At 39.3% G+C, this 23,986-nt stretch overlaps 1 protein-coding gene across 3 annotated transcripts in view; it reads right to left on the minus strand.

Moving 5' to 3' along the window:
• sdk1a (sidekick cell adhesion molecule 1a) overlaps positions 1-23,986 on the minus strand; it is a 353,385-nt gene that overhangs the window by 154,091 nt on the left and 175,308 nt on the right. For all 3 annotated transcript variants that reach the window (XM_079625487.1, XM_079625486.1, XM_079625485.1), the window contains exon 5: positions 4,134-4,267. In XM_079625487.1, the coding sequence (XP_079481613.1) occupies positions 4,134-4,267 (134 nt within the window). The remainder of the gene's footprint in view (positions 1-4,133; positions 4,268-23,986) is intronic.

Here is a 23,986-nt window from a genome sequence, read left to right on the forward strand (position 1 = left end):
TGGCATAAATGCCACAGTGCAGTCACATGATGATAGACCCCTTCATCTGGGCTCGGCGCTATTGTTCCTCAAATATCAGAGGAATTAGCACTTCAATGGGGAAATTAAATAACTGCTTAATTTCCACAGCGGAAAAAGAATATCATCCCAACCTAACAAATCCCTGGCTGTGACAGAGCTATACACATGGATACAAGCTCATTATGATCAACACAATTGTATGTTATCTGTACCGCATTCACAAATCCAACACCAATCATCTGATGTGATAATCTGCAAACCGAAGCTGTTGAAGAGCAAATGAAGAGAGAACCACGCTAAAGGCTTTTACTGGAGCTATTTTAAATGCACTCCATTCATCAGGATATTAAAACTCATAATTCAATTGAATTATTAACTCTGCAGTTGGTATAGAATCTCAGCGCCAGTCTCTCTTTATTAGCGGCCTCCAGCCTTCTGCTCATTTACACTCTTCAAATCATCAAGTTGGTTTCATCTGGTTTTGAAAAAATAATGCTAGTTCAAAGTTCCTTCATCTCACATCAAATTCTAGCTCGCTGCCATTTCCCCAAGGTCAATGGCGTAATCCACTACAGGCTGTGAGGGAATCACTGCCACTCACCAAAGGTTTATAGATGCACCAACATTAAAATTCTGGACGTTACCAATAAGCTGTATATTATTTTGTTATCTTATGGTCACTAACCAATCAATGGTTGATATTACAATCCCATGCTAAATAAATGTAAAATAAACACTAAAAACTAAAATCAGTCATTCTAAATGCTACACATGTATTTATGCATCACAAGATCATAATGTACAGTATGAATGCATTTTGAGATTTGCTAAAAATTACATTTAAAAGTGTTGTTGAATTATTGTTTTTAAAGATAAATTCAAAGTGAGCATTAGATAAAGTCTAAGTGTAATTTTTTTTTTTATTGGGGAAATGAGCAAAATTAAATGTCCATTATTGTTCTATATTTATACAATTACATTTGTACAATGTCATTGGATACCGATAAAAAAAAACAAAAAACACATCTACATTATTTTAGCCGATAATCTCCCACATTGAATATGGTACTAAAATATTTTGCATCCCTAAATAAGTTTTGATTTTAATAATTATGATCACATTCACAGATGAGCTTGTCTTGATATGAGAGATCCAAAGGCTGCATCCTTCAAAGTACTCAGACTGCGAATGCCGTGAAGGTCGGACTGAGCGTTGTTAAATGGGATGGCCTACGGAGGGGAGGACTGTACTTGTCGCCTAACAACTGTGAAAGCTGCCGAGTGACAGTAACATTTGTACTGGACTGTTTTGAAAGTTATATTAAACCAGGGTTCACAAACTGTCTAAATAATATGTTCACTATGGTCCATTTCTGTACATGATAAAGAGTATGAACTATATATAATTGCATTTTAGAAATATATAATTTATCATGATTTATATCATTAGATATTTGAGTAAGTTGAGTAAGCAAGGCAGTGGAAGATCCATCTGTTGTATCCTTCATGTTTCCTGTGTTTATTTTCAGGCCTTGTCCACGTATGGAGGTATCTTCAGTTCTGTTCCATGGTTTTTTATACACACTGCATTTGGATCCAGCTCTCATCCGCCACCTTGGGACTACAAACTGACTATGAAATGGGGCACCAAACAGGAAATTAGGGAATGTTCGGCAACCGAAATGATTCGGCCGAAAATATAAAGAATTGGTATTCGGCTGAACAAGTGAAAAGATTTTAAATTTTACAGAACAATGACGTTTTTGATTACGCAATCAAATGGCAGCCAGCATAGAGTGAGAGGCAGCTGCACGCAGCTCACACTTTATGAATCCAGCAAACATGTCGTCAGTGTGGAAGCGTTTTAAAGTGTCAGAGAAAGACGAAAAAAAACAAAAAAAAAACACTGTTCTGCTAAATTATTGAGGGGTGCACCTTAAAAAACTTAGGTAACAGCACTATTAGTGTAATTCAAGTCAGCGCGGAGATCAAGTCAGGGACGCGTGTGTTTAACAAGAATCTTCAAAAAGAGTATCAAGTTATAAATTATGCGTAGTAAGTTGTGAAAAAATAACTAATGTTGTATCGGGCTGAATCATGCGCACCAGAAGAGCTCTCTCAGACAGCGCGCAATCCCGAATTCACTTCTCTTTGCGCCTGAATGGTGAAATACTGACACATAGGTGTCAGTCAAACTGCCCATAATGTGGAGTATCTCACGTAAGATACAGTCGGTTATGGCTTAACCGACTGTATGGCTTACGGTGAAAACCGGATATGAGTCAGTATACTGTACCGGTAGATCCAAGCATTTGATCTTATAATGACAGCAGCCTTAAATACATGTCTGTGTCATTTTAATGTTAATCAAGCAACAAAAGATGCACTTTTTTGTTGTAGGCATACAAACGTTACATTCTTTCAGCAGTTAGTTATTGGCCTAATATAAGCTCAAAGATGGTTAAATAAAAAATGATTAGTTTAACAATTTATTTATTTTGTTATATTGTGCTTTGTTGATATAATGTCTGCTGGAATGTAAACAAAATGTTCATTGTTAAATAAATATTTTTAAATGTTCAATGTTTTATAAATATTTCTAAATTGTATAGTTTTGTAATTGATTTTTTATTTGAAAAGCAAGACAAAATAGTAAAAAGCACATTTTGACTATTTAATTTATGCAATGGTGGAAAAAATTTCAAAATAAACGGGAAAAAATAAATAAAATAATGTTCTTTTAAACCTTCTATACATCAAAGAATCCTGAAAAATCAAATAACATTTAAATCAAATAAATGCAGCCTTGGTGAGCATAAGAGACTTCTTTCAAAAACTCAACAAAAAAACAATGTACTAACCCCAGACATTTGAACGGTAGTGTATCTTGAATGGACTCAATCTACCTCTAACCCATGCTCCTTCATTATGAAACATTTATATCAGTTAAATGGCCACGTTGTTCAGTCTTTCATTCGGTTGAGAACTCGGTAACACTTTATTTTACAGTGTCCTTGTTACATAATATGTTACATGTACTTACCATAGTAATAACAGTAAATTATGCATAATTACATGCAACTAACCCTCAACCAAACTCTAATCCCACCCTTAACCCTATAGTAAGTACATGTATACATGCATCTATAGATGCTTATCATTACTTAGTACTTAAATACACAATTACAGTGTAACAATGTCACCTTAAAATAAAGTGTAACCGAGAACTCTTATTAATTTGGCTTAATTTTAATTTTATTTTAAAAGCCTCTCTTCACCTGTTGCATTAACCACAAGCAGGCGTAATGACGCACTGAAGCAATAGTGAAGAGCTAATTGGTTTGAAAGGGTACTCTGATAACGACTGGTTATTTCTACTGCAGGCTAATTTAATTTCTACTTCCTTTGATCTTTTTGGATAGAACCAAATGACAGTGTCAGTGGAACATTCATTTTGATTGGTCATAACTAACGAGAAAAGCATGCATGCTGTCAGCATGATAAAAAACAGCACCAAATACGAGTAATGCACATTAGTAGGTTCACTGATTAAAACAAGAAATAAATCGTACAATAAATTGTATCAATTCTGTTGCAACTTTCATATTAAATACATTTTTGAGAAGGCTCAGCATCTTTTGCCTCCTCTCACGGGCTGTCAGTGGCTGTATATGCATGAATGGGATGTGTGTATTAGCATTGTGAAAGCAGGCGATGCTCAGTAGCACCTGCCAAAGCAGCAACGACAACAGCAAGCAAACAACGTTCAGCTAGCAAATCCAAGTGTGTCACTAGAACAAACAGATTCTCTGTGTCATTCCACGGATGGCCTTCCTCTCTGATGAATGCACCACATTAAGCGGCCCCCTGAGGGAATGGGAATTACAGGTACCTTGCATCTGCATGCCGGCCTGCGAGTGCTTCTGAAACTAGCGTGTTAAACTGTGCCTACAACACGTGGGCAAAAACAAAAGAGGGAGAGGACCAAAAGAAAGCCATAATTCCCACGTCTGGTCGATAGTTCTGTCTCGGCTGCATCAATGACTGGCCATGTGACATTAGCTGCAGGGTAATAGAAATGATCTAGTGAAATGCATCGCCCCTCAACTTACCTGCCACATTCAGGTAGATGGATGGGCTTGTCTTGTTTTCTCCATTCTTCTCATTAACAGCTTGGACGTAGTACCTCCCGGCGTCCGCCGCAGCGGTGGCAAGCACCACTAGCTGGTTCTCCAATGTTATGGCTCTGTGGAGAGTAACAAAGCGAATGAAATACAGCTATGTTAAACCATTATTGACAATTAGTCTGGTACACTAACAAATTCCACTATCGCAATAGAGTGACAGCATTTTAATTAGTGCTTAACTGATGTATATTGGGTTACATAAAACCAGCTTTTCCATGAACTCATTGCGCCATGGGTTTGACTGGGACGCGTCTGGCGTGGACGAATTTCATGGAGCCCTGAGCGTTTTCAATGTACCTGATCCCTCATTCTGACACAAGCTGAGAATCAATGAGCGGTAAGGGTCATTACAGACAGAAATACCGCTGTTGGTGGGAATAAACCTACAGGCTAGTGTCTAAGTGAGGAAGCTGTTTGTTGAGACCCAGACTTGGGAAACACTGGAAAAAGTGAAAAGGAACAGTTCACTGAAAAAGGACACAAAAGGAGCATAGAAGTCTCATAACGGTATCATAAAAATAGTTCAAATGACGTATCGCACACACACACACACAAAAAAAATGTTTCTTGAGCACCATTAGAAGAATGATTTCTGAAGGGTCATCCCAGGAGAAAACACATTATTTTGATTTGTCTCTTTTTAAAGAACCAATCATTTGATCAATTTTACAAAAATAGGAATATTTGTTTAATAAACAAATCAGACTGATTCGATTTTCAAGTTCGTCACAGTGGTAAATATCTCACTGGAGAGGAAATGTTTTAATAGACAACATCAATTTTGGTCTTTTAAGATACTTTGATGGCTTCATGCCCTCTGTGCCTCAGTAATTGTATGGAAAAAACAACTAGCATTTTCTTTTAAATATAGTGTTCAACAGAAAACAAAGTCATACAGGCTGGGAATTTCATGAGAGTAAGTAAACGGTGGCAAAATGTCATTTTTGAGTGAAGTATACCTTTAAGAAGAGTTTATCTGATTCAGGCAGTTGTGGACTGATATCAGAGCTGCTGCTATTGCGCTAATGATTAATTAGAACTCGTCACACTTCATCCATCAATCCAAAGTTTGCAGGAAAGACACTTAGTGGCAGATGTGTATCACTGTCAATTAATTCAGGTGCCAGTTTCTCTGTGCCTCTTTAAGGCATGGAGAACATGGCGCTTTGATAATCCACGACTCCACGTAGGCTGGATGGAATTGTTGTCTTTTTATTTCCGCAGATGAAAGCAGGCATGGATTGCATATCTCCAGCCCTGACTCCTACTCATCATGCATAGTATTTCCCCTCCCTCGTTTTTTTGATTAATTGATGACATCCTCAATTACACATCACTGCTGTATAAGAGATTTTCTGCTCAGGCGTGACCACCGCGAAGAAGCCCTTGAGAGGCTGAGCACGACTCGGGATGCTTTGAAACTTATGATTAGTTTTTCAGCTCCGCGGGACCTGTAGCGTCTTCCTACACGCCGCGAGTGCAAGCGCCACAGTCATTACCTATTTCCAAGACAGATCCCTACAAAAGATCTTCAAGTCTCAGAGACGTTTGCAAGTAGACAAATAAATTAATAAATAAATACAGCAGAAGTAGGAACAAGAGAGCTGTCTGCGCTTCCGCGGCGAAAAATATTGACGTGTTATATTGCTTGATTCTATTTTTGCTGTTTCATGATTAAGTGCAGATTAGCATAAAGAGATCCATCAAAAGTCCACGGATGCTTGGGTGGGGAGGGGGTTCGCGAGGGATGGAGATTGGCGGCCGCTGATGAGGATGCATTACATCGCTGTCTGCACCCTGACACCTGGCTGCGGATCCGGGCTGGGCTGCATCTGGGAAATAAAGGCACCCTTCACAGATGTCAGTGGCGGCTTTAAAAGGTCAGAGCGGCCCGCCTTGATGGACTTTTAATTATTAAATATGCAAAGACTGAAATGGCTTGGCAGGCATCAGAGGCTCCGAACTGATGTGTACATAAACAGCTCACCTTCATGATGATTTAAGGGCCTAATAGCAGCAAGTGTGATCCTGCGTAACGCTGCCAGAGGAGGTTTGTAAAACGCGAGAGAGCGGGGGCTGAGCGCTTACCTGGGTTATGCCGCGAGCGGAATCGATGCGACCTGTGTATAAAGTGATTTTATGATCAGTCCTGGTAGTTTGGATTCCATTACAATTGTTTAGATGAATGGCCCTTGCTCGTGGTTTGGTAAACAAAGCACAGCAGGAAAGATAATGGGAATGCATGTTTCTGATCCCTGAGGACTCTTTGATATCAGCCCACAAAGTATTAAGATGCAGGTTGGGAGCCACGTGAAATGTTAATCCACTTAGAAAAGGTGCCGGGAGCCCCAGGTAATCTAAATATTCAAAAAGGACAATCATTTCGATTTGTTGGGAAAAGGCTGCACGCCTGCCAGGCTAAAAAGCAACCATTTAACCGGCCAGCCATTTCCAATACAAAACAATCAAATCTAAAGATCAATTTGCTGAAATACGCTCTGACAATCACTTTTTATCATCTCTGTTTTGAAAACTGAAGAGAAAATGGCTTTTCTTTTGGGGAAAAAAGTCATTGGCATAATTGAAGACGAATTACTCTCTGGAGAATTTTTTCATATTGTTTACCTGCCATGTCAGTGGGACGTGGCTGCGTACACAATCGCTAGCATCTGAAATGTTAAGCAATGTGCACATGCCGGGAAGGGTCCAGAACTGGACAGACCACTAGAGAGATATTACCATTAATCAACATGGCAAGAACAGGCTTTCAGAAAGATGGTTTAGAGAATATTTGTTTTCATTTACTGCCATAAATTACGCCCTCAAAATAGGCTTACCAGTCTGAGATGTATGACAAAGTAATTAAAATGTCAGCAACTCATATTGTGCTCCTAGTTCCTGGGAGCCCAGCTGTGTGGATCTGACGTTACGTTTTGATTTATGATGCTCGCAGGCCTCGGAAAACTTTCTCCCACCCACATCTGAGGACAGAAAAGCTTACCGCATTGACGCCAAGGGAGCAAGCAGAGAGACAGAAGCATCGCTGCCCTGAGGCATCGTGACCCGGAATTATGTTGGAACCAAGGAATACATTGTCTGTGTGGTGTTTGCCTCTAAGTGATGCCACAAAAGAAGAGATCAAAGTCTATCTGAAAGTAAAAAATGAAGCGAAACTATCGTGCCAGGAAATAGGCTGTGGGTCTGGGTAAAAAGACAAGTACACGTGTCTGTTTATGTGAGACTATAAACAGTAAAATAACTTAGGAAAGTAGCTTCAGGGCCATACAGGAGGCCACAGAGAGTGACACTGTCTGCTTTTCCCATTCAGCCCCCGGATCAAATAAATAAATGCTCAAAGTGAATGAAATCAGGTCATGACAATTTTCTTGTTTCAGGCTCAAATGCCTAAGGTGGTCTGCAGACACGAGTCAAGCCTTTTCCCCCATCATGCTGCAAATGGAGACACGGGTGTCTCAGAAGCGCATACAAAGAACAGATAAAGCACAGCCTCTCTGAAAGCTGCTGAACCAGATGCCCAGACCTCCCTGTGTGTTCTCTATGGACTTTAACCCAAACTATAAGAGAGAACATCCTCAAATCGCATTGTCCCTTTAACCAGACCCCTCACAGCTCAACAGAAAAGAAAAGACTTTCTGTCCATGCCCTCTCAGGGCTGAACGCTAAGGTTTTTTTTCTACTCGCCCGATTGGGCCAGTGGTTAAATTTTTTACTTGCCCCACCAAAATGTGCACAAGCCCCACCACACAAAAAAAGTTATAAATAAAATAATTGTTTTGATTTGTTTTGGCCCATGTAATCTTGTATTTGTAATAAATAAGGTTATGACACCAAAAGTTTCGATACCAGTGAAATCAGTGCTTTTCAGGTGGGTAGTTTTTCAGGTGTTTCAGGTATAGCAATTGAACAATGTATGTCAAATGTAAAATAAGACTGCATACTGTATAAATTACATGTAGCCTATATTAACCCTTATTAAAGTTACAAAAGTTATCCAGTCAAGAGCTGTGAGTCATTTCTTTGTATTTTGATGTTTGATTAAGATTAAAAACACAGACAGCTGCAGGAAGGCTGCTATCACTTTAAGACTGAATGCATTCACTTGAGACATAACCGAATATGTTTACTAGGATACTCTCCAAGAACGGTGTTTTGATATAATGTGCTGTCTGTGTGCGCTCTACGGATGTGTGTACTGAAATTAGTTCTCTTTCATATCTTTCTGTGCTTTAAAGGTGCTGTATGTAACTTTTTCACTCTCCTAAAGCATAAAAATACCATACTATGTTTGCATATATTGAGGAAACATGCTTAGTTCACATACTCGTTTCTCTGAAAAACACTTCTACAGCCAGTTATTTTTCTTTGAAATGTGTGTTTCCAGGCTGGAATGTTTGTTTTTGTTTTGGACTGTGATACTGCACGTTGCCAATTTGCCAATTTTCATTGTTATTGTCCATTGCACTCGTTCCTGTTGCGTGCTCAAACTGGCAACCCGTGTGAGCGTCATTCAGTCTGAGGAGCAGGTGGCGGGAGAAGCGACGATCTCCTTTTGAATTGGACTGCAGTACCTACTTCAACCACTAGTTGTCATGCTTACAGGCTGCACCTTTAATGGTTAAATTGACAAAGCTTAAAAACAAGTGCAAATTATAAACTTTCATGACGATGCAGCACTGGTCCAATCGAGACTGTGACAGTTTCGTCAACTGTCCCGAGCATCTTTCACGCTGGCCCCGGGCAGTCCTTATTGTCGAGCCCTGATTGTGCTGCCTACCAACTCTTACAGAAAGAGTTCAGTGTGAAAATATAAATAGACAATGAACAAGATTAGAATAGAGACGTGAGGAGAAGACAAGTTTAGACGATACAAGGTGTGAAGAGAAGAGACAAGATGAGATAAGACATGAAGAAACAAGCAAAAACAGAGAAAAAAAGGAGGTGGGGAGAAGATTGAAATGCAGGAGAGGAGAGGAGAGGGCAGGGGAGGAGAGAGAGAGAGGAGAGGAGAGGAGAGGAGAGGAGAGGAGAGGAGAGGAGAGGAGAGGAGAGGAGAGGAGAGGAGAGGAGAGGAGAGGAGAGGAGAGGAGAGGAGAGGAGAGGAGAGGGCAGGGGCAGGGGAGGAGAGAGAGAGAGGAGAGGAGAGGAGAGGAGAGGAGAGGAGAGGAGAGGAGAGGAGAGGAGAGGAGAGGAGAGGAGAGGAGAGGAGAGGAGAGGGCAGGGGCAGGGGAGGAGAGAGAGAGAGGAGAGGAGAGGAGAGGAGAGGAGAGGAGAGGAGAGGAGAGGAGAGGAGAGGAGAGGAGAGGAGAGGAGAGGAGAGGAGAGGAGAGGAGAGGAGAGGAGAGGAGAGGAGAGGAGAGGAGAGGAGAGGAGAGGAGAGGAAATGGTAATAAGTAATAACCAGGAGATGTGAAGACAAGACGGGAAAAGAAAAAGAGTGGACAAAACAAGAGAAGATGAGAAGAGGAAATGAGAAGAGACAGGAAGAAATGAGAAGACAAGAGATGAGACATGAAGAGACAAGACCAGAAGCCCATTGATGGTCTGTTCTCCTGTCTCTCCTGCATTGTTATGTATCACAGCACAATGAGGCTCTTTCACAGAAACACGGTGGAGCTGCGCTGGAGCTCAGATGATCAATGGTGTGAATGCAATGACAACAGAAAATATCTCAGCAAGACCATATCCAGGCCACAGTTCTAGAGTCTGCTTTCTTAATATCCATTAAAAGCAGCAGTCCTCTGCACTCTCCTCCCTGTGATGAATGTGCTGGCCATTTTAGGCTGAGATGTACAAGTGAAGATAAGCCCGCTGCCTCATCCGTCCCTCAGCCCAGTTCAACCCCATGACCATGAGAACCATGAGTAATGGCCTTTCAGGACCCAAACTCAGCCGTCCCTGCTGGTCCAGTGCACTTGAGTTGGGCGAAATTTAGAATTGTCAAATGTGCTCTATTTCAGTTCTTGAGTTGGAATTTTAATGGAATTCTATCAATCAATTTATTTCTGAATGGCACTCAAAGCTGTAGTGTGTTATTGGCATTCAAAACAAAACTTACGGTGAATCGAATCTGCATCAAAACCCTGCTGTTAAAGCAATATGGGTTATATTGAGATATAGGTAATATTTCTGAACCAGCATGTGTAACTGACTGTTTAAGACGCAAAGCTTGAATGTTTTTGGCAGAAACACATTCACGCTTACAAAATCTGTCTTTAAAGGGTTAGTTCACCCAAAAATTAAAATGATGTCAGTAATTACTCACCCCCATGTTGTTCCAACCCCGTAAGACTTTCGTTTATCTTCGGAACACAAATTAAGATTTTTTTTATTAATCTGATAGCTGGATCACTCCTCCATAGGCTTCTATGGGATTGAAACTTGCCCGCCCAGAAAGTTAGTTCAGACAATGTTTAAAATATCCCAAGTGACTACAGTGGCTCAACCATAAGTTTATCAAGCAACGAGAATGCTTTTTGTGTGCAATTTATTTTATTTTTTTAAATAACAACTTTATTCAACTATTAATTTTCTTCTCTGTGGGCCTCGAGTGAGTTCACGTAGTGACTTGGACTATTTTAAACATTGTCTGAACTAACTTTTTGGGCGGGCAAGTTTCAATCCGATAGAAGCCTATGAAGGAGTGATCCAGCTCTCAGATTTGATAAAAAATATCTTAATTTGTGTTCCGAAGTGTTATAATAGCCTTTTACTATTGTTGCTTCTCACAATGAACATGATCATCACTGTAAGCCATGTCACACTGTAATTACATCACACGCAGGATTAAAATGGTGGCTAAAAAGAAATCTATAACGTTAATTTTGATCATGGCTTGTCTTGAAAAACAAAGACAAATTGACGGTCGTCGTAGAAGTCACACTGCAGGACAGTGAGTCAAATCTTTTGACACTGCCAGAATTTAATCTGAGGTAAAATTTAATCGCAACTGTCATTAAATGGCTGTCTGTGAACATGACAAACTAACGATCAAAGATTTCCGATTTTAGCCTAGGATCAGGTCAGAGGAATCTTTTAGGATTTTCAAAATTCGTTTCAGACGACCAAATCATGGCCCAAATCGCACAGTGTGCATCCGGCTTTAATAAAAGCAACCATTCCCACAGCTGCAATAATAATTAAAATTAATTATGAATTAAAATCTAACAAACATGTGTTAGAAGAAGGCAGCAAAATCTAAATCTCCTTCATCTTAATCCTCGGAGCGGTGTAGGAGAGGTGGGGGTGTAGCTGCTCTATTAAAAGATGTCTATCAATGTAAGCAAGTATCATTTGGTAATTACCCGTCTTTCGAATATCTGGGCCTTGTGTTAAAAGGTGTTCCACGCATTTTACTTAGCATTATTTACAGGCCTCCAAAATACTCTCCAGCCTTTGCTGAGGACTTTACAGAACAGTTATCATCATTTCCCTTAGAGTTTGACTTCTTTGCTATTGCAGGGAATTTTAATATTCACATAGATGATGCAGAAACCAATATGGCAAAATAAATCATAACTGTTTTAAATACTTTTGATCTGATATAACATGTACACGGACCCACACACAATCGTGGACACACTCTAGATTTACTTATCAGTAAGGGTCTAAACATTTCATCGATTACTATTAAGGACATAGCACTGTCTGATCATTTCTGTATTTTCTTTGACATATTGATCTCTCCTACTATTGAAGATCTGTGTCTGTCAAAAATAGATGCTTAAATGAGAACACTAGTGTGCTATTTATGAAGGCCATACCTTTAACACCAAGCATATCTGCGGATTCTGTTGTTTCTCTCCTAGAGTCCTTTAACCCCTTACTCGTCAAAGGCCCCAGATGATTATTGTTCAAATTCATTAGTCGTTAAAACATCACACTCTTACTTGATCTGGAAAAACTGAGCATCATTAGAAAGGTTTAAGACTCCAGCATCAATATTTGACCACTGTTTATAATTAAACTGGTTTGCAGTGACATTGATTTCTTAATTTTTGCCAGGAGTGCAAAATAATTAATCTGCAACGTTCATCATTTTGAATAGAAATCATCACTCATACAGCATTCTTAAAGGGTAACTAAACACTAAACCAACTTTTTTTAGTTAATGATCTGTACGAATGGAGCTTCATAAATGCTGTTCATTGATTCGAGTACTTTTTTTAACATTTGAGTATAAAGTGTTTTAATTTTCAAATATATGGTGTAAAAACGTCTGAGTGCTGCCCTCTTCAGGTTAAACGGAATCTCCTGAAGTAGGGGTACTCTCTGACGTAGGGTACTCTGTGACGCTGCGAGCTCACCACGCCCCTGGCAGCCCCTGGTATAAAAGCATCTGCTTCCGTCAACACGAGAGCGAGTCAGGAGCTGGAAATTGGAATTACGAGTATTGAAAACGATCAGGATAGCGTATTTTAGCATCTAGTTAGCATAGCATTTATAGTTATTTAGCATAGTTGTTAGTGTTGTTAGAAGCATAGTTAGTTAGCAGCATAGTATTGCATCAGTTAGGATAGTGTAGATTTTTAGCATTAGTTTTGTCTGTGTTTAGTACAGTGGTTAGGCTGGTATAGGTGTAGTGTTGCCGGTTGCAACAGCACTGCTGGACTGCATAACTTCCCACCAGACTTGGAAATTAGGCGCCAGTGTTTACATGTGTGGCAAACGCTGCTCTTCCTGCATGGACTCCACGACCGCCGGCGCGTTTTGCTGGATTTTTTTTTTTCACATAGCGGCAAAATATGCTTAACGGAGGTCAATAGTAATAATAATCCACTCAGATACTGGACCCATTCTCTCTAGCGCGACTGCTTCGCTAGCATCGTCGGATGCCGATCGCGATGCGGGAGTTAATGCGATGCGACACCGCAGTTTGAGCTCGCGGCTCGAATTGATATGGTTTTAACTCTGTGTCCACAGACAATTCCTCCACTTCAGGGGAAGGTGGGGGAGAAAAGTCCTCGACTTCAAATGACCGCTCTGTTGCAAAGCTACTTGCGTCACTCTCCATCTTAGCGAGTCTGACAGCAGCTGTCAATCACTGCGTCACTGCGGGTCTGTCAATCACCCGCTCACCCCGCCCTCGGTTCGTCCGTTGGGCTCTGCCCACTTTTCCAGCATTTTTCAAATATTGCCAGTGGGTGGAGTCAGGCTCTGACCAGGGGTTTAGTTACCCTTTAACTTATTCTCCGGTTTATTTTTGTTCATATACATACAATATCCAGCATCCGCCAGGTTTATTAGTCCAATGGTGCGCATAATTGGAGAAATAATGATTATCACATGTTTGTAAAATATTTCGTCATACAGAATAACATTTCTATTATTTTTCCAATGAATAATGCGATCTGAAGAGTTCAAACAGCTAACAGAGCTAGCTCTGACTCTCCTCTTCCCGATATGCGTCAGATATGACATCAGTGCCCGGTCATTCGCTGTACAGCTATCAATCATATCACATGGTCCAACGTGACCATAATCCTGCCTCTTCTGCATGACGTGTCATGTGTACACTTTCTCATAGAGACAGAGCGTATTTAGACCACGCCCACCGGGGGGAAACAATCCAACCGTCTCCATTGACTTTGCATTGCGAGAGGCTGCCTCCTTGTCATTTCTTGGTTCTAACTAAAGACAGAAAAATGCCTAAAAGCTGTTGTGTGACAAGGTGTACAGCAAACAAGCTAAAAAAAACTGAAATCAGTTTTTATTAGCTGTCGACCCCAAAAAACTAGTGTTTAAGGACATAAAAGTGGATACAGGCAGTTGAGACAGAGCGTAATGTGTCTCATTACTCTGAGAACTAACGTACGCCCGCTGGAGGAGAACGTAATCGGCAACACAGGATAGCTTATCTTACAGAAATATAATATATAAAACTGACATTTAGATATTTGACTCACCAGTGACCAAATGTTTAACTTACTGCACACGTAACTGTATTTTTAGTGCATACTGAGTGTCAGGATCCCACAATTTACTCATTCGTTCCAGCCTGTATCCACTTTTATGTCCTTAAACGCTCGTTTTTTGGGGTCGACAGCTTATAAAAACTTATTCTGGGTTTCTTAGCTTGTTTGCTGTACACCTTGTCACAAAGCAGCCTTTAGGCATTTTTCTGTCTTTTGTTAGAAGCAAGAAATGACAAGGAGGCAGCCTCTCGCAATGCAAAGTCAATGGAGATGGTTGGATTGTTTTCCCCCCCGGTGGGCGTGGTCTTCAGATTATGACGCGTTACGCTCTGTCTCTATTCTGAGCTACGAGACCAACTAAACTAAACACATCTCTTCATCTGGCTAATAAATGGACAATTTCGAGTGTCTGTGGTTTGTGTGTTATTTTCGTGCGAGTTGGGTATATTTTGATATGAATAAAGAATGTTTACAGTATGCAGCTAGGTAAGGATAGCCAATAGCTTCATATAAAATGCTAAATATAACATATTTCAAAATCTTTTTTTGACTTGAAACCATATTTAACCGCAACTGAAATATGATATAAATACTCGATGGTGTTTTAAAGTGAGCTTTAAGTAAAAGTGTAATATTAATAAATTATATTGTGTCATGTAACTGTTAGCTTTATGCTACATGCATCTGCTGCAGGAGCTATTCTATTCATACAATATATTTTTTAAAGAATATTTTTTTTATTGTACCAAGAATAGTTATTTTTTGTTTGTTTTCTAACAAGACTTAAGATTGGATTATTCATGTATAGTGGAATGACAGAGATTTAGGTGGCCAAACATACTGCCAGAATACAGGCTATGGCTGAATTCAAACAAGAATAATGATAATAGAATCATGAAGATCAAGTCTCACTGGCAAAGGTGTTAAATGTTCGTCGTCGATTGATTACAAAAGAGCATGAATGGGCCATTTCTCCTCGCCAGACATTAGTCAAAGACTGTAAATGGGTGTTTACAGGGCAATAAAATATTTGATAAGCATCTTATCAGCCTTATCTAAAACTTTTCCAAAGCCTCCCCTGACATGGTCTTACAATTTCAAAAGTGTGTTAAACTGCTAAGAAGCAGATCTCCTAGAAGTGCTAACTCCTCACTTCTTTTCCAAAGTCCCTTGAAACTGCAGTTGTCAAGCCCCTCCTCAAAAAGAGCAATCTGGATAGCAACATTACAGAGCAATTACAGGCCAATCTTCCTTTCATAGGCAAGATCTTGTAAAAAGGTGTCTTTAATCCGCAGAACAATTTCCTAAACTCAAATGAATACTTTGACAATTTTCAATCCGACCACATCACAGCACAGAGACAGCGCTCATGAAGATATAAACGGTATTCGGTTAAATAGTGATACAGGCAAATTATCAGTACTGGTACTACTCGACCTCAGTGCTGCATTTGACACGATCATTACATACTTCTGACAGGCTGGAAAACTGGGTCGGGCTTTCTGAGATAGTCCTAAATGGTTCAGGTCATACTTAGGAAGGAGAGGTTATTATGTGAGTATAGGGGTGTATTCACACCAGGAAAGTCCGCTAGTTCACTTACTTTGGCCTCGGACCAACCGATATTTTTAGTTTGGTGTGGTTCGCATTCACACTGCCCTTTTTGCAAGTGAACCAAAATTTGCAAACCAAATCACATGTGTGCTAAAGTCATCCATTCATTGGACAGACATTCTCAAGCAGGGAAAAGCAGGAAGTGCAAAAACAGGCAATTTATGGAGATCTTTTGTAGTGCAATTTTTATTCTTTTACTGATTTGGCTGAAATTATTATTATTATTATTATTTTTATTGAAATCGAGCCGAAGAAACTTATGAGCATCATATGATACAATGTCATCTATATGATGTTGTAATTAGAATTTTGCGAAGACGAAGATGTGCTGCAAGACGATTCTGGCGGAGAAAGCATGTTCTTCACTGATAAAGTTCTAACATTATTAAAAACAAGAACAGTCAGTAATAAAATAAGAAAAAATACGTAAATTACAAGCAGAGATTAATATGAAATATCAAAGTTACAAAGTCTAATTCCGGTACAGAAATTAATAATTAAGCCTAAATGTAAAATAACACTATTTGTTCACAAATGTATATTTTTTATAAATATAAAAATGATTATAATTTTTTTTAGAAAATGACCGATCGTTTCGCTAGATAAGACCCTATTCCTCAGCTGGGATCGTGCAGAGCCGTTTGAAGCACTTCAAAGCCCTTTCGAAACGGCATTGATTTGGACTTCAACATGTTGGTTGCGATTGAAATCCATTGTGTGGAGAAAAATCCTGAAATGTTTTCCTCAAAAAATATAATTTATTTTCTACTGAACAAAGAAAGATATGAACATCTTGGATGGCATTGGGGTGAGTAAATTATCAGGCAATTTTCAGTTTGAGGTGAACTAATCCTTTAAAGGGGCTATGTGGAGTTTACAGCTGCATTTAGCGGTGAGGTTTCAGATTGCAACCAATACGTTTACAAGCGAGTGCTCGTGCGCGTGCTTTCTTTTTATTATTATGTGAAGTTTTTGTTGGAGTCTGTGTTGTGCTGTTCGTTTCTTAGTATTAGCAGACTCCATGTCATAAAGTTGCAGTGTAGTCGCTGTTGAGTGCAAAGTCAGTAGACGAGGCGAGAGGCTCGGGAGCACGCATGCAGGTCTCAGTCACGTCACTGGATTTCGCAGCAAATCCGACTCGGAGACTTCACATACAAATAGGAATACTTGCTTTCAGAGGTAATAGCAAAACCCGCCAAGTGGATCATTTTATTGTGAGATTACAACCCATTCACACACAGGCAATAAAAAATGGATTAATTTTAGTAGAAAAACTCCACATAGGACCTTTAAGGAAACGCAAAAGAGGAATCAATACGGTGTTCGAGTGCTATAACGTGCCTCTCTCTCTCTCTCCCTCTCTCTGCATGCACGCGCTTAGGGTGTGTGTGGCTGTGGTCACAGATAACACGTGAGTCCCGATGTTCGCCTCTTCTTCTGCATTTAAAATTATTTGAATGTGTAAATTGGCAAGACAAAACACGTCCAAATAATAAACTTTTAGTCTATGATGGTTAAATTTAGTAGTTTATTCGCGAATCACATGCATGCCGAACAGTGGGATAGCTAGTCCGTACGGATCACAGATCAACTGCGATCCGTTGCACCACTAATGTATAGGCATTTCATCACCCCAAATTACATACATTGCTTTCTGCAATTGTGTCGTTTCATGTTCACACCGTAAACGAACCGTACCAGAGTTCGTTTGGAACCGTACCGAGACCATCTCTTCAGCTGGGTCTCGGTTCGGTTGTTTGGTCCGCACCCGAGTGCGATTGCTGTATTCACACCTGCCCAAAAGATCCGCACCAACGGGGGAAACGAACTTGAGTTCGATTCAATCGGACCAAACAAGGCAGGTGTGAATACACCCTATAGGAGACCATAAGTCTGCTTCCAGAAGAGATCAAATGTGCTCCTACAGCAGTCACATTCAAATCCAGACTCAAAACACATCTGTTTAGCTGTGCATTTACTGAATGCGTCCGACTGATTACACTGTACTTTATTGCATCCTCCTTTTTATTCTAAACTGAACTCAAGTGGCACTGAGAATTGGGTAAGTAAGATGAAACCATGCTGATGCCCTGGGTATGTGGTGGAGTAGTGAGTTTGACGTGATTAAACTCGAGGTTCTGTGGGGTGCGGACCGGATCGATTCCATTTCTAGAGCTTCCGAACAAATGGGTTTTTGGGGTACACACTGATGAGGAAGTTAACTCGAGGTTACCCCGTGAGAGTCAGCCCTAGAGGTTTTGAGCGTCGAAAGAACACCACAGACAGTACAATCCACATGGGAAAATCTCACAGTAAAACAAGCAGCTGTGCAAAATGATACACCTGTGTTTTTCCAGATGAGAAGTTTATTTATGAGAAGTTTATTTATGTATAATCTTATTACTCTTTTAATAACTGTATGCACTATATGTCCGGCTGATTGCACTGTATTCCTCCTTTTGATTCTAAACTGAACTCAAATGGCACTGAGAATTGGGTAAGAGACAAACATAAATAACTTAATTGGGGAAATTGAGAGATGAAACCATGCTGATGACCTGGGTCTGTGGTGGAGTGAGTTTGATGTGTAATTAAACTCGAGGTTCTGTGGGGTGCGGGACTGTTTTGATTCCCTTCCTAGAGCTTCCGAACAAATGGGTTTTTGGGGTGCGGACTGATGGGGCAGTGAACCAGAGGGTCCCCTGTGAGTCAGTCCTAGAGCTCCTAATGTCCGATTTTAGGGAAAAATCGGGTCCATCCGAGACGTCCAATATATTTCTTAGGCGCCGAAATAACACCACAGACACAGTTTAATCACCATGGGAAAATCTCAGAGTAAAACTGGGAGTTGTGAAAAATATGATACACCGGTGTTTTGCAAGATGAGAAGTTTATCTATGTATCATCTTTTTACTACTTTAATTAATTTTATAACTATCATATATCTCTTTTCATTTCTATTATAACCGTTTTATTTTTCCTAGCTTTTATTTTGTGATTATTTTAATTCCTTTCTGTAAAGCACTTTGAATTGCCATAGCGTATGAAATGTGCTATATAAATAAACTTGCCTTGCCTTAATCGTTATCTGAGGCGAGCCAAGCTGGTCAGCAGGGCTGAAGGATCTCGTTTGGTTTCCTTCAATAAAATATTCAGGTTCACATCAATAGACAATCAAATATAAACAAGTCTGAAGGGATATTTCCGTCAGGTTCAGAGAATGGTGAAAAGACGTCCAAACAAGATAGCTTCTCACTTTAAATATTAAAGACTGTGATAATGTTACAGGGCAAAGCTTTCGACGAAACTCCAACCTCTTCAACTCTGCATCTAAAAAAGTTCTGCTTAAAATACCATTCGACGAAGGAACTGAATGCATTGCATACACAACTTTCAAGTCACATCAGATGGGTTTTCTTTGCCTCTTGCAGTACCAAACAAACTAAACCACATAACTCCAGGGTTTGAACTATCTCCAGGAAGCAAACTTTTAATGCATTTGCTTTTTATTCCACCCCTATAAATATGAAATAAATAGCCTCCTTTACTAGATCAAAACCAGCCAAGTCTTTTTCATTATCTGCATTGCATACCTTCAGGGTGAGGGTTACCGAACACCTCGGTGGAAGAGCAGGGAGAATAGAACTATGAGAGATAAATAAACACTGATGTACCCATGTGGGCCTCCACTTCCTTTCAATCTCTTTGTTCCAAGCTATTCTTCTAAATAATAGAGCCCTGGCATGTACCGGGGGCTCAACAGAACCAAACGCAAGATTAAACCGATTGTTACCTTTGTGCCAAGAGATGGAGAGAGAATAAATAAATTAACAAATAGAGTTTGGGAGAACTAAAGTCAGGGCACGACAGGTGATGTTTTGTAGGATCATTCAGTAGAACTTGAGGAAATGAAAGGTTCCTTTAGCTCCTGGAGAGCCACGTCAGAGATGGACTTACTATTGGGGGATACGAGGGTCCATGTCTCTACCATTGGAGAAAACGTAACGGCTAACATGGATCGCGTGTGCCTTGATAAACAATCACGTTGCAGCCTTGACGTCATTAAATTTCGCTCAGAGTTGCGCAACAGTCAATCACTGTTTGTGGATACCACAGAAATGAATGAGGAGTGCCGTAAACTGAATCATACCCTTCACGCAATTGTCCACGAATTCTCTTATAAAACAGCATTTTTTTTCGGTGTAAACTCTAAAAATAGGTCAATTCCAAAATAATGTTTAAGAACAAACATGTTAAAAGGATAGTTCGGCCAAAAATGAAAATTGACCCATGATTTACTCACCCTGAAGCCATCCTAGGTGTATATGACATTCTTCTTTCAGACGAATACAATCGGATTTATGTTAAAAAATGCCCTGGCTCTTCCAAGCTTTATAGTGAGAGTCCAGGGGTATATTTTTTTGGAAGTCCATCAAAGCGCATCAATCCGTGATAAAAGTGCTCGAAACGGCTCTGCGGGGGTTAATAAATGCCTTCTGAAGCGAAGCGATGAGTTTGTGTAAGAAAAATATAATTATTTAAACCTTTTTCGACTAAAATAACTAGCTTCCGGCAGACGGCCGTACACAAGTCGACCTACGTGAAAAGAGTAACACTTGACGCATGTATGATGTAGGATGTACTGTAGGAGTAGCGTGAGCTCTTGCGGTTCAAACAAACAGGGCTGGGCAACCGCGTTCGTCATTACGTTGTGCGTCAAGTTCAAGGGTTGCTCTTTTGGCGTGAGTCGACTTTCGTACGGCCGTCTGCCGGAAAGCTAGTTATTTTATGTGTAACACTATATTTGGCCCAGGCATTCAGTCTTAAAGTGACAGCAGCCTAATATTCTGTCTGTTTCATTAATGTTAATCAAACATAGGACAAAGAACAAAATAACTTTAATAAGGATTCATCTAAATTTAATTTATACTGAAGACTATGCAGTGGTTTTTCTTACATTTAATTACTTTATTCAATTTCTGTAACTGAAACTACTGTTAGGTTTTACTGTAGGTCACGTGAAAATTACAGCATGACTAATGTAATACATTCAGATTACATTCATACTACACATTCATATATAAACTGCATGATCAGAGCAAATCATTTAGATTTCTAGAGCAAAACAAAATGTTTTTTTTAATCTTAGTTAAATGTTAAAGATAGACCTTGGTTTGTGTTTTAATCTTTTAATGTAATAATTATTTATAATTCATGGAGTTATTTAATTCCATGAATTACATTATTCATTATTGCCTATAGGCCAATTCCGCAGAATCACTCTATCTGAATTCATAGTTAATTGTTATTATGACTCTTATAAACTCTTCATTATAAAGTTGGATATAAAATTATCATCATTATTATTATTATTATTATTATAACTAAACCTTTAAAATACATACATTCACACAGATCATTGATTTTACATAAATCTTCTAAAAAAATTAATAATTAAAAATCTGTCTTGTCCCAGACAATAGTGGGGCAGGATGCCCCCCTTAATAATTCCACATATTGTGCTTTAACAGCTAAATTAGCAAATGCGTTCATTTACATATTAGTATTTTGGATTATGCATTATTTTCATATACATGCAAATGTCCTCTCTTAATATGTTACAATTTTGCAGTAAATGCACACTTCTTTTCTTAAAGGTGGAGTATGTAATATTGACTAGCAGTTCAAAGGACTCCAGTCCAAATTCAAAATATTGGAGAAAGTTGTTTCCTTCGCCCCGTGCTCCTTAGACTCGACGCTCACACGGGGTTGCCAGATTGAGGTCATGCAACATAAACTATGAAAAGTGATAAGCCTCACACTGTAAGTTGATTAGCTAATGTATACATTTGCAATGTTTTTTTTTTATTGTTGAAGCGTTTTAGTTGAGGTAGAATCTGCGATTTCTGACCCAGTTCGTTTGCTGGCTTCAATACACTGTGTTTTCCACCACCTGGTAACCCAGGGTGTTGAAATACTATTGGGTAAATTGGCAGTGAGCGGGATAACACAGACCAAAACAAAAACAGATATTCCGACACAGAACGCACATTTCAAAGTAGAATAACTTTTAAGTCTGAATCATTGTTTTTCTGAGAAACAAGTATAAATGGTAATTTTATGCTTCAGTACAGTCAAACAAAATTACATACAACACCTTTAAGGAGGGAATATTTACTAGAAGCTTCTAGTCAGGTATTTTAGAGCAGGTTGGAGTGTAACTCTGCAGGAAGGAGGTCATCCTCTATTATGAACAGCCAGATCAGATATCTTTACTGTGACTCAACTGGTTGAGCAAGGAACGCCAAGGTCATGCGTTCAATTCCTAGGGAACGCATGGCCTGAAAATGAATGCAATTTTGGTAAATGTGGACTAGAACAAAAGCATCACTCTCTTTCATAAAAACACACTGGATAATACCTGCAGCTTCCACTGCAATAACACACATGCAAACACCTCATACATCTTTTTTTTCTGCTCTGCAGGGCGTGTAGTGCACCGTTACATCAACAATCTTTGACATATAATCTAGTCCTGGAGGAAAAACTCTCTCGCAAAGTTTAGAAGTTCACTGAGAAAGCAGCTATAAAAGCTTTTTATAGTTGTGAGGGAAGGGACGGGCCCGACTTCTACCTTAGATGGCTGAAGTGAGTATTACTGTCAATCAAACTAAACGGACCAATATGCATCCCATATGATTTTCTTTCCTCAGCTTCATTTTAGGGCATCTCTGCGACGTCATGGACAGGCTGTGATCGGGACAGCCGTGACTTCGGGTCCTGAGACTGTCAGCTAGCTTTGGGATGAAGTCAGAGTGACAGTAGTACAAAGGCAGAGAGGCATCTTTGTTGTGTCAGAGTTCGCAACAACACTGTGACTAAATAATGAGACATGTCTCATCAGAAATGTGAAGGCTGTGTTGTTGTGAGACTTTGCACAAGAATAAAAGATTGTATGCACTATTCTCTTTGATAAACAAGGTTTTGGAGTCCTCGCCCTCTGGACTCCTGATGTCACTTGTTTTCTGTGGGTGCTTTATGTGGATCCCAGCAGCCTGAACCATGTCAACCAGCTCTGTTTTACTAGTCCTCGACAAGTTCTGAAGCAGGAGGCGAAAGAAACCAGCGCAAGGACAGTTGTAATGCTGTAATACCCTGCAAGATTAAGTACATTTCCCAGCTGTGAGTTTTCTAAAGCAGATTGGTTGTCCTCTTCTCTAGCATGAAGAGAGCTTCTTCTCAGAAGAACTGGAAATGTTTTATGTTTTATGAAATTCACACAAATAAGAAATAAAATACCAATAAAGATACTTACACTTACACAAAAAAGTACAAAGAAACAGCAAGTAACAAACACAATACATCTCAATAAATTAAACATGCAATTTTGGAAGTAGAAGGACTCATAGTAATATTCTTGTAAAACAGTTTTTGAAAAATCTTTTTTTAGGATGTAAAAGGATAAACAAATAAATGCATATATTCAGCATCAGTCTTTTTACTGTAGAATAAGTGTTTTTATAGCCTAATAAATTATAAATTATAAAAATGTTATCACTTTAATTGAAATACTTTAAGTAATTATTCATTGAGAAATACTTTCAGACTATGTCCCATTGTTTTAATTAGATTGATTTTTAATAAAGTCAATTCAAATTTGCAAGATATAATTATATTTCATTATTTAAAGGGTATTCTGACGCCCTCTAGAAATACTAATTAATGAGAGATTAATCAAGAAAGACAAGCATGAAAGATAAAAAAATATATATGTTTACCCATTTTAGTGAATTTTTTTATATTTTAAGGTTTCAAAATACATACTGGTTGAATTTTTTGTTAACTACAAACAAGAAAACAGGTGGTCTGCTGTAACACAATTAATATGTTTGAAGCTTCATTTCCTTGGAGTCAGCCAATGCATATTGTTCTCATTAAGGGAATAAATGAGGTTGCCAGGTAACCAGGTTTGCTGGCGGGTCCCAGCCAGCTCCTTGAGTAACCCAGCAGCCTGTGTGGGTCGCAATGATGCGCGCCCGTCTGCTCTGGGGTTTCAAGTGCTATCTGACATTTCAAAGACTTTCAGCGTAATTCATTATGGACGACTTCCAAGCCTGATTAAAATGATTTGCTTGATGATCATTTAACCTACTGAATTTCCAGCTGAGAGACTTGACAAGAGTTTGGAACAGAATAAAGAAAATAAAATAAACAGTACATGAACTTTTAAAT

This window comes from Phoxinus phoxinus, assembly GCF_949152265.1.
Source record: "Phoxinus phoxinus genome assembly, chromosome: 1".
Classification (NCBI taxonomy): domain Eukaryota; kingdom Metazoa; phylum Chordata; class Actinopteri; order Cypriniformes; family Leuciscidae; genus Phoxinus; species Phoxinus phoxinus.